Consider the following 12,775-nt stretch of genomic DNA (forward strand, 5'->3'; position numbering starts at 1 on the left):
TTCACTCACTGAACTGCCAGGAGAAGCAGGCGCTGCTCTCCAGTGTCGGGTGGTTGAAGGTGTCCCTGCAGTACATCACCCTGATGTTGGGCAGAACCTTGATGGCCCCAAGGGCCAATAGGTATGTGTCCTGCAGCGCGGGGCCCCTGGCTCCATCCTGGATGCGTCTCTGCAAGGAGCGGAAGCGGCAGTACTGGGGGTAGCTCAGAACCTTGACAGTCTGCCGCTGCGACGGCTCGTCTGTGGGGAGACAGCAGAGAAAAAATGACCGCTCAGAATCCGCATGGTGACCTCTGACCTGACCTGGGGGAAACACAAACTACTGAACGGTGAAGCAACATTTCTGCTGACAGTTCAGAACTTTGATTGACGTCTCAATCCAAAACTCTTTTTTTTTTTTTTACTTTTCATAAAATCACATTCTAGCTTTCTCCAAGGAGAAACACTTCAGCATTTAACATTGCAAAAATAATTATTACTCTACTGGAGAGAAGCTATTTTTTTTTTTTTTTAAATAAAAAAGAATCGTGGTTATATTTGATCTTGTTTCCTATGACAGGATTAGAAATATGAGCAAAACAAACTTTTATGCTGATGTTAAACTATTTCTGTACACTTAAATGTCAAAATATGTCTTGAAGAGTGGGGGGAACTGTCAATATATGTAGCTTTTTTTAAAAAAAACTAAATATATACACGTACAGAATAAAGATAAAAACTAACCGAAGCATGATTTTGAAAGCAGAAAAAAAATACTATCAAATCAGAAATTTAGGTAAAAAAAAAAAAATGCAAAGAATGTTAAAAAATATTTTCAAACTTCTAAATCTTTTAGAAGTTTGATGCACCATCAGAAATTCCTGATGATGCACCATCAGGAATTTTCTAAATCAAAGCTGAAAATTCAAAAAACAAACTCCAGCACAAGATGACAAGATGTCAGCTGATTGGTTTACAGAACAGTTATACTGTTGCTTCATACTTCTGTGGGAACAGCTGAAATGCAAGGCATGAAATACATACATGCCTTGTATATATTTTCTACATACAAGACATGTAGAAAATATTCACACCCCGTAAATATTGCTGTTTGTTTTATATTTCAACACCCCCACTGAAAAGTTTGGACACAACTCCCCACTAAACAGATTAAAAGAAAATGTCCTGTTTATGATGGGAAAAATGAGACCAAACAGTCAGGAGATGAACATTACTGTTAATAACAAAAAAATAAAAAGTTACTTTGCTGTTGAGAGTAAAAAAACAACAACTTGCAAATACATTCATACCTCTTGACCCTGTTTTTCAATGAGATTTTACATTTGCAAGTGCCGATTGAAGAAGAATAAAAACAAAATAAATAAATAAGGGTCTTCAACATTTTCTGCAGATAAAAATGCTGTCCCAGGTCAGAAGCAGCTTTTACTGCAGTGACAGCTGGAAGTCTTTTGTCTCCATCAGCTTCACACACATGGGGAATGAGAACTTTTTGTAAACTCCTCAGGAAAACAGCTCAGCATCAGTCACATTGAATGAACAGAAATTATTCTTCATTTTTTTCCCAGGTCTGGCTGCCTGCAGCGGCTCCAAACATATCCTGTATCATTTTAAAAAAAGTTAGAAAACGAATGAAGTGGGTTTGACTGAGAACACTTCTGCTCATATATTTACAGAAATTTATCAGATGTTCGGTTGCGTTTTCTTTACCCTCAGTTTTGACTTCCAGGAGCTCATTGTTGTCACTTGGCACACCGCCGTTGTTGTCTCCGCCGCTCTGTGGAGGTTCGTGGACACCATTTGTCTTGACCACTGGAGGCATTGGGCCACCACTCCACCCGGCTAGGTCGGCACGTGACCATTTCACCAGGTCCTCCACACGTACCACCATCTTCCTGGACACGGCCAGGACCTCATCCTGATGAAACGGAACGGAAATTTGCTTCAGAATTGCTGGAACAGAAATGAACGTTCTGTTCATTTCTAAGCATGCAGAAATGAAGGGAACAGAACAGAATAAAGACATGCAGGATTAGTCTTTATTCACCTGTAGGTAAGAAATATACAGTGCCTCTAAAAAGTATTCACCCCCTTTGGGTATTTTATAATTTGGAGTCTGTGACTGACTTAAAGGGGTGAATACTTATGCAGTCGTATGTTTTGTTACTTTTTTTTCCTTCCATGTCATTTCATAGAAATCAATTTCACTTTGACGTGAAAGGGCGTTTTCATAATTTTCTTGATATAAAAAAAATACCAATTTGTGATTGATTTTTAAGCAATAAAAAGAGTGAAAAATTTTATTGGCACTGTGAAGAGTGAGACTTATGTTTTTATATCCCTAAGGTAATCAGGTTAAGCCTTACTGCTGATTTAAATGTTTATGATGATGGAGATATCTGCTTTTTAAGAGTTCAATGCTACTGGCCTCAGAGACATCTTATGTCCTCTAAATTTACGTATCTCCGTTCAGAAATGAAACTGGATATATTTGAAGGTCATGTGACTGAACTGTAAGACTAGTCAGCTCAATTCAGGTGTGGGCAATGTAACGTCATTAGATTGATGGATTAGAGCATCTGCCAAATCACAGCATGTGTTGTAGTTCTTTGCTCTTAGACATTTTCTCAGTTTTGCTTCATCTTTATTGATCTTCGTGCAGGATGGATTAATCCCTTACTGGTTTTGATTACTGGGTAGAAGCATACTGCTCTGTTTGTCTCTGCAGCTGCAAGCAGAAAGCAGTGAAAGTGCAGCCTGTCAATTTAGCATTTCTACTAACTGATTGATTCATTTAGGCACAAAAATCCATCCATCCATTTCCTTACACCCTTGTCCCTTAGTGGGATCGGGAGGGGTGCTGGTGCCTATCTCCAACTAACGTTCCGGGCGAGAGGCGGAGTCACCCTGGACAGGTCGCCAGTCTGTCGTAGGGCAACACAGAGACACACAGGACAAACAACCACACACACACACACACACACACACACACACACACACACACACACACACACACACACACACACACACACACACACACACACACACACACACACACACCTAGGGACAATTTAGACAGACCAATTAACCTAACAGTCATGTTTTTGGACTGTGGGAGGAAACCGGAGTACCTGAAGAAAACCCACGCATGCACAGGGAGAACATGCAAACTCCATGCAGAAAGACCGGGGCCGGGAATTGAACCCAGAACCTTCTTGCTGCGCCTTCTTGGCGCAGTTGGTAGAGCAACAGTTCTACCAACTGCACCACTGTGCAGCCTGGCACAAAAATCCTGATACAAAATTCTCCTACTGCTAGCAACCTGAATGAGGGAACTTTTCTGAGTTATGCCACTTATTAAAATAAGTACATATTGTTTGAGACATAAAGTGCTTTAAGTCTCAAGTATGCTGACCTATTTATGTGGTTCACACAAGTTGCTAAAATTGTGAAAGGTGATTAAAATATGCTGAGAAGTGCTTTTTTAAAGAACAAAGGTTTATGTAGTTAAATCATCACAAACATTTTGATTTTACTGTACAAAAAATATGATGGACTTTTACCATGTCAAATTTCTCTAGATTGAGAGGTTTTTCACTCTGGAATCCATAAATTAAGGGTGTTTTTATATCTGGTAGTCTGATAGACTGATTGGGAAACAAAATTGCAACACTTGTTATTTTCAGCTGATGCGGCTGTTTTCCCCTTCACCTGTGGTGGCACTGCAACAAGAACCAATGAAGGAAACGACATGAAACCCTCTGAAAAAAATCAACTTCCTCCTTCACAAAATGTAAAAAAAAAAATGGAGTAATGTAAATTTAGCAGCTGTAGGATTTCTCTGGTCTTTGGCAAAAAACCACAAGCTGTTTCTCCTGCTAGCGCTGGACACTTTTCTCCAATTAAAACATTAAGAATAAAATGTGCAGCTCACATTTTATCATTGAGTAAGTTTTAAAAACCAAAGACACAGCAGCAATAATCTTTAATCATAGAACTTGTGGTCATAAATATTTGTTCCTTTAGCAACAAAGTGCTTCAAGAGTTAAAAACCTTACAAAACCTGTTTAGTTCTTCATAATGTGAGCCTTCAGTGTCACTAATAACAGACAGAAACCTGGACAAGTCAAAGTTTCCCGTTTTTGATTTCCGCTTGTAGAAAAATACCTAGAGGCCTTGAATAAACCAGCTCCGTTCAGCTCCTCCTCCATCCCACCTGAGCAGGTGAAGACATCAAGCTGAACGTGTTCCAACAGAAAAAAACACGAGAACACAAAGGAATCTACAGAGAGCAGGATAAGATAAATCTGAACTGCTTAAGAAAGGTTTTGTGATCAAATATGACTGAAAAGTAAGATGTTTTCAGCATTTTCCTCTACCCTTCAGGAAAATTACAACTGATCTGAAAACAGCTGTTTGAACAACAAGTTGCTACGCTTTAAAAAATTTTAATAAAGAGATGTGGCCCCTTTGCTCGGTGACAGATGACGTCAAACAAACACACTAACTTGTTGCAAAACACTCTAATATGAAACAGGAAGTTTATGACAGGTTTTCTTCTCTTTCTGTTTCCATTAGAGTCATTCTAGAGAAACATTATGAGCTTGATGGATTATGGAGGATTTACAGCCAAACCCGTTGTGTTAATACAAGATTGAAACAGACGCTAGATTTAGCACAATTTAAAGACTAAAAAAATGTAAAAAGCTTGAATCCATGAAATCTTTTAAAACCAAACATTTCTGAATGCTTATTTACATAAAGCCATCCCTGAATTGTTCTCTTCTCCTTTGATCCAATCATCTGCATGACTTTATTGTGCGACAAAACTACTAAAATTCAATGTTTCTGCCAATAGAGGTAGAAGGTCTGACTCATTTCAGGCTCTTCATTTTAGTCTTTTTTTATTTTCCAGGCTGGAATGGTTACCCAAAAATAAGACAATGATTTCTGCACATTCTCTTTAATCTAAATGGGATCAGCACATCAGCACACATGTGTATATACTTTATACACATACCTTGACTAATATTTAGTGAGATTACTGCAGTGAATAATAGAATTATGTCTGTATATTTGACCACTTAATCTTTTATGGGTTGGTAAAGTTGAATGCATATATTATCTAAGCCTGTACATTCCTGACCCTGCTTGAAATCAAAAATATGCACCTAATTCTATTATAGTCATATCACTATTAAATCTTGAAAAAGAATGATTGAAATGGAGTAGCAGAACATTTAAACCAGGGGATTACGAGGTAGAACGTGTAGCTTCAGCCTGCATATAGTGGAGCAGGAGTTAATGGCCATGTACACAGCTGATTTATCTCCACTGCAGCAGATGAAAATGTGTCTGAAACGTTTAAGAAGTCTGTGAAAAAGATGAGCATCGTCGTCTCTTCAGACGTCTGCAGGATGACAAAGTCAAACTGCAGCAGGCTGGCTGCAGGCTGATCGTTTAGAAACAATTGTGTGATCATCTCTACCTGCGCTTGTGCTTCCTAATTGAAATATTTTGAACAGCCAATGACAGCAGACCAGCAAACGTTTAAAAAATAAAAATAAAAAAAAACATATATATATATATATATATATATATATATATATATATATATATATATATATATAAACAAGTCTAACTGCAGATTTTGCACATGAAGTCCTTCAGGTGTTCCTGAATAAACAAGCAGGAGTCATGAATCAGTTTACAGTAAAGGTGGAGCTGCAGCCGACTCCTCCCGGTGGTTTGTTGGTCGGGGGTTTGGCACTGCTCCAGGAACCTCCACCTCCTTTCAGCTGCAGCCAGCAGAGAGCTGCTCAAATTCCTGCTATTGCTGCTCACAATGAGCTCATCCCAGGGAAAAATATGGTGCAACTCAACCTCTGGCCTCTATTTCTGTCTAAAATAAGCAAAGAAAAAAGGCTTAAACTATGGGAAAACATTTTAATGTGCCATCTAAGTTTTGAATTTAATTTAAATCAGAATGTTAAGAAATGGGAATAAAAAAAACAAGACACTAAAAAAGCAGAAAGAAATATTTGTCTTTTATTTCTGTCCTAAATTTGGCCACAGACTCTAAACAACCTACATTTACTTCCTGTGTGTAACTCAAACAGGAACAAGAGCTAGTCTAACATGTTTTCAAATGCACCAGAACGTGCGGATGAAAGCTGATTTGGATCTGTGAGGATCCACAGAGATCAGATCGCTCTGATCAAAACCAGAGAGATCTTGGGACACAAATGAACCCTGGAGGATCTACTGACAGAACAGTGAGCTATTCCGAGAACAGAAATTCAGTTTAAACACATCCTGTCCTTTGTCTTTCATTAATCCTGGTGAAGAAAACCACTAAATTAACAACTCAAACAATGTACTGCACTAAGGAATGGGCGGAACCAATGCAGTATCAGATCTGACATTCATGTATCAAATATTGGACTGAGGAAATGGAACATATTTTGACTTTTTTTATTCAGTACATTTAGGCCTTCATAAAAAAATGAAAAAAATAAAAACTTGCCGCACTCAATTAAAAAATAAACATGTTATTGTACATAAACGGGTGTTTTAAATATAAGAGTAGACAAATATTTTAGGTTTATTAAATATTTTTGGATCTAGAGTGATTTATGAAACATTAAGAAACCACACAAGAACTATCAGCTAGAGCTAACATTTGTGGCTTCAGAAAATGAATTAGGGCAACTCAGAGACGTTTTGTACCCACTTTAACAACAGATTATAACTCCAATAAATAAAATCTGCCAACATTGTGTCTTTTTGTTCAACTAGAGAACTTAATCTTTCATATATTAATGAGTCATCTGCTACAAAATGGTGATTAGAACCATGATAAACTGAAGTAGGATGTAATGAAACATTCACAGAAAATACACAATTAAATGAAACTATACCAAACATTTAAGCATTTTAACAACTATTTATCTAAAACAAAAGATTGAGATACCAAGCTAGTAAATGTAATAAAAAAGTAGGCCAAGAAAGGAAAAAAGTATTTTTATGCAGTGCAATGTTGTAGCTCTGAATTGTGGAAATCTGAGTGATTGGACTCCAGCTGGAATGCTAGTGTAATAATGGAGAACGTTTGGTGGAATCCACAATCATTTTCTGGCTCTTGGAGAAACATTGGTGCGAAAAATGACGGCGACACAGCTGCTGCCACTCAAACGCATCTTCAGCTGAGAAGGTTCAATGAAGGTCAAAGACTGCTCTTTATGAAACAAGTCACTTAAAAAAAATACATTTTTACAGCTAAGACAGGATGTGGCAGCTGTCAGCTGAAGCTTAAAACCACAAAGAAAACTGCTGATCATCGTTTGAAAATGAATGAACGTTGGCCCAAATTGAGCTGAAAACATTTAACTGTGGGTATAAATGCTTATAGAGCATCAGTTTTATAAAATTTTAGAAGAGATGAAGACTCTGTCTTCATATTGACAGTAGGATCAGATTTAACTACATATTAATACTGAATTCACAAATTAATAAATGTAATTTAAAAATCAGAGACTTTTTTTTAGTCCTGTTAACTTAAAAACAAAAACTACATGTTGATTCAAGGTTTTTAATAAAATTCCTGTTTATTTTAACATATCTGCTACACAAAGTCATTCCGATGTGAGACCACCAGAAAGTTCTGCCACTCACAGTTTGACATCATTTTGATGCTATCGATAGTTATTGCACAGCAGCTTAAATTCCCACCCATTTCTGTCTGCCTGTAGTGGGAATTACCATAGCAACCTGTGACTATAAAAATCTCTAATAATAAAGCACTGTTCTTGAAATTCTGTTTTTAAAAGTGTTGTTTAAGGGGCTTATATCACTTAAGCTGCTTAAGAAAAAATGACAAAAATTGTGACAAGACCACCACAGAAACAAATGACCTTAAAACTCATAAAAATAAACCAGAGTCCAATTCCTGTAAAAACAACAAATACATTTTATCCAAGATGAAATGTGGAAAATTTGGTTTCAGACAAGTCATAAGATTTACATTAGCTTCATTCCTACTGCAGTTCACATGGGAGCTGAGCATCAGACTGCATGTGATGAAAAACACTCCATCTCATCAGATAATAGTTTTAATTAACGACATGGCTGAGGAGCTTTGCTGCAGATTAAGCCAAATTTCACAAAGCAAAGATGCTAAGTGAGTTTGATTTTTCTTTCCCAGGAGGAAACGTAGTCTGGATTTTAAACTTTTTAGATTCCTGTGCAGAGATGTTTGGTTCTAAAAAGGAGCCAGTGATCCTGTGGAGGTAATATTATTAGATGTTCTTTAAGTGCAGCTCAGGCTATATTAGCTCAGTGTTAAACCACAGCTGCAAGATTAGATTTCACATTGTTTACATTTCATTTATTTTCACAGTATTTGTCTATTCTAAATACCTATAAATAAATACATGTTCTTCTTAAAATTAATTCTTTTAGGAAGTACAGAAGGAACATTTAGAGTCTCCCAGTTGTCTTTGTGGTCTGATCTGCTGATTCTGATCATTTAGAATTTTTCTTTGAAGAATCAAAACATACTAGATGCAGAAACATTCAGGTTCATTCATAAGAGTAGTTTTGAATCTAACAATAAAAAAGAGAATTAACTAAACTGGATTTTTATCATTTAGAAAAAAGAAAAAGTGTGAGATTATTGGGAAAAAAAATCAAATTTCTCAAAAAAAAGTGTTTTGTTGACCTGCAAAGTGTTATGCTTCATTTCAGGTTAAACAAAACTATCTGCAATACAGTCAGATATGAGATAAATTAAGAGATCATGAAGTTTAGCCATTTTATTTTTATTGTTTATGTTCTTGCCAACCTGTCTAGTGAAAGAAAGTTGATATTCTTATTCTGGGAGCTACAGATGGTGATGGCAAGGAGTCCTTTCAAACGCAAACATTTGGAGTTCATAGCTATTAACAAAATATTTCCCCAATGATCTCTCATAAATTATTTTAAACATGCCATTTTTTTCCATAAGGTAACCCATAAACCCTTTCCCCCAAAACTGACACTCTACCTGTCACAGTTTGATGTTAGGGGATTAACTGAAACTTTCCCTGTAAAACTGCATGTAATGGCAATATGAAAAAAAATTATGCAAATTAATTCTTGCATTAAAATAAGTTTCTTTTTGAGCTTGAGGCCAAACCTCAAAGAAACTGCCTGTTTGGTTATATTAACCTATCAAGCTGACTTCAATAAAATCTCTTTTGTTTGAGTTCTTCAACAAGTGGAAAGCATTAGATATTATTTATATTTTTTAATCTTTAATAAACTCAGTTTAATTGATTCAATAAATATAAACCCAGACATAAAATAAACTTTGTATCTTTTTAAAATTCAGCTTTCAACTCTCAGGAAAGGACAAGAAGTCCTCTTCAGATTCACTTACTATGAATCTGATTTGATTTTGATAACCAATAATAACGGGTTGATTAACTGACAATAAAAATCAGAATTAGGTTGATGAAAAAGAGATTGAGGAGAAAACTTTAAATAAATGATAGCAATTATCTCTAAACACCTAAAACAACAAATTCTTAAACGCGCTACCTCTCCATGCTCCCTGGTTCGGCCCTTTGGAGTGTCCTCAGGCAGAAAGTAGAGTCGGGCACTGGCCAGCAGGTGGCGCCGAGCCTGATCTTCCCATAGCAATGTCACCTGTACAACAACAAAAACAGACCACAGCTGTTTTTCCAACCATCTGAGAAACCGTCTGTTATGCAGCATCTATTTAAATCACTTCAGACATGTAAGATGTGTTCAGAATCTGGTGAAGTTTTACTTTCAGTTTCATTGTAATGAATTCTGCTTTCTAACATCTGGCTGAATGAGCACCTAGCTGGAAACTTAGATGGTTTCTCTGGCCAAAACTCAAGCGCTAAATCGATGTGAACAAGCAAAAAAGGCAAACAGAAGTGAGTGAGGAAGATGACAATTTGGAAGCTCACACTGAACCACCCACGTCGTCTGTTAGAGGGCTACTGGAGCTTTCCAATCTATTCAAATGTATTTGAATAAAAGCTGCTCTTGGTGGAGCAGCGCCTCAGGAAGCTACTGTAGACACATTTTTTGAGATCAAAAAATATTTTAAAACCCCCTGAAAAAATTTATTGGATTAATCAAATATTTAAATATTTGATTATTTCCACTCATTTAGTAATCGAATAATCGCTAAATGGAGTATACAGACTGAAAAAATGCCATTTCCTGAAATAACCACCATATTCAGAGCAGTAATTAAGCAAAAACTGTTCTATATATTGCATTTAATGTAAAAAATAAATAAATAAAAAACGCAAAACATATTTGCTACATTATTTTACAACCCATTTATTCACATAACAGAGAAACACAGCTATGGTGAAATATTCTGTTGTGCGATTCATCGAGCCAATTAGTATACTTTATATCAATCTGTCACCATCTTTATTTTTTGTGTACAGAATCTTCAGGACAGTTTTTTTAAGAGAAATAATCTCATTAGGAAGTAAGTACTGATAGTTTTCGTCCAAAATGTTGTATCTTGATATTGTCAAACAAATTGGGTGGAAGGTTTTAAAGGCTGAAGTGATCTAAAATATCAAAACTATTTCAAACAGGAGAGCATAAACGAAGATTGTGATGCTCCGCATGGTTTTGTAACAAACCACAGAAACATATGAACCATGCAGAAGAAGCTGATGAGACTGATCAGTGGACAGCTGATGAACCAGAAAAAATAAAACACACACTCACACAAAGCCAATTCTAATTATTTTCTGAGATTCGATAGGCTGTCTGTCTGCTGCGGTGACCAGTTCTTCAAAAACATTTGATCAGCTCTCCATCATTCAGACTTTGTCCAGAAGCTTATGAAATGAATTATATTTGGTATGTTTTATTGACCCAATCCATTGCGCAGTAAAATGTAATACTAGAAAATTCCTGCAGAAATTTTACGGGGCCTGCCAAAGTGTGCCCGTCGGATTTTTTAATAAAGAGTTCTGATGCTAAAGAATGCTAATGCTAAAGAAAGCTGCAATATAGCCAATAACCTGTGGGGAGTCAGAAGCATGTTCACTAAGCTGTACTCATATCATTTAGTATGGTGCATGAGCTAAAATGAGCCAAAATGCTAATAATAGCATGAATACTATCAGTAGCATGTGTAGCATCACTAGCATGTTGTCTGTCATTACTTACTCCATTCAGTATATGAAACATTGGTAATAAGTAAGAAAAGCGTTCTGATGCTCAACATTAGCATCAATGCTAAGCTGAGCTAAATTGTAGTCAATAACCTGTGGAGAGTCAGAAACATGTTGATGAAGCTGTACTTGGACCATTAATTTTGTTAAAATTAATGCATAAGGTGAAATTAGCCAAAATGCTAATCTTAGCATGATTGCTATCAGTATCATGTTCAGCATTACCAGCATGTTGTCTGTCATTACTTACTCCATTCACTATACAAAATGTTGCTAATAAGTAAGAAAAGTATTCTGATGCTTAATATTAGCATCAATGCTAAGCTGAGCCAAATTGTAATCCAGAAGTGCTAATACTACGTATCCTGCAAGTCAGTTCTATAACCCGTGAACTGACTAGCATCACTAATAGTATCACCTTGCCTACGGTGATGCACTGACTAAGCAATTTGACTGGCCTATTGCAATTCAGTATTACACATATTGATGGGTTTAACACTGTTCATCACCAAAGTGAAATGACTGAAGCACTTGCCAGATCTATCACCATACTTCTATGGATGATTTAGTTCACTGCAACAGTACAATGGCTGAACCCAGTGTTCAATGAAATTTAGTCCCAGACTGACGACTATAAGCTTCGCACATGGTGTTCTCACTCACGGTCAGAAATAAAAAAATAAATAAAGACAGTCAGTAATTGTTTATTTCTCGAAAATTTTCAAGCTTTATACTAAGGATTTTAATTCACACACAAAAATTCAGAGAAATAATTTTATGTAAGCAAAATATGAATAGTCACAGGAAATATTTATTCTTCCCACAATGCATTGTGAGATCTCTCTCTGCGCCTGTTTGTGAGACTAGTCACTGCCTCTCTCTGGGACCCGTTGCTATGGTAATTAATTATCTGGACCTGGGCTGGCTTTCTCTTTCAGACAGTTTGCTGGATACAGAGTTTCTATACTTGACACACTCAGCGTCAGTCTCATGGACGCTGACAAAAAACCATAAGCCCTAGCAAAATTTTTAAAACATTTTAATATTATACCTTATATTATCTTCTAGTCTAATATAACTAACTCGAGGGGAACAGATAATAGCTAATATTATCACTTACCTGAGAGGATTATTGAGGCTTTTATTTTGAAATTTTTATTAAGCTTCATTTGAAATGCCCACACTAATCCCATGTGTAATAGTAATTGGGTTAAATCAGTTATATAATGCTCAAAACACAAGTAGTTCTCAATACCAACCAAGTCCTCCTCTCTAGTAACGGACAGTTCCGCCATGTTGTAGTTCTGACATTCTGCTCAACCCCCTGTTAATAACTGAGTGTTCAGACATAGTTAGAACTACAATGATGGCGTGTCTGTAGTCCTAAGGAGCTCCTCTGTAATTCTAAGCAGTTCCTCTGCTGTGTTCCGTTGCCACGGTAATTAATTCCCTGCACCTGTTGGTGGCACAGAGGGTGGGAGATTTCTCTCTTTAAACCAGCTGGTTTCTCACAAAAAAAGCACTTCGAACAACTCCTTCCCGTTCAGGAACCGTGACATGTA

General features: G+C 36.6%; 1 protein-coding gene across 1 annotated transcript in view; it reads right to left on the reverse strand.

Annotated features, from left to right (window-relative positions):
• The window catches only part of LOC103476232 (uncharacterized), a 66,821-nt gene that overhangs the window by 12,097 nt on the left and 41,949 nt on the right, over positions 1-12,775 (reverse strand). Inside the window, exons 3-5 of the mRNA XM_008428424.3 lie at positions 9,577-9,684; positions 1,708-1,915; positions 10-240 (exon numbers count right to left, since the gene is read on the reverse strand). Coding sequence (XP_008426646.1) covers positions 10-240; positions 1,708-1,915; positions 9,577-9,684 — 547 coding nt within the window. The remainder of the gene's footprint in view (positions 1-9; positions 241-1,707; positions 1,916-9,576; positions 9,685-12,775) is intronic.

The sequence above is a fragment of the Poecilia reticulata genome, chromosome 14, assembly GCF_904066995.2.
Source record: "Poecilia reticulata chromosome 14, P_reticulata-male-v2, whole genome shotgun sequence".
In the NCBI taxonomy this organism is placed as follows: Eukaryota; Metazoa; Chordata; class Actinopteri; order Cyprinodontiformes; family Poeciliidae; genus Poecilia; species Poecilia reticulata.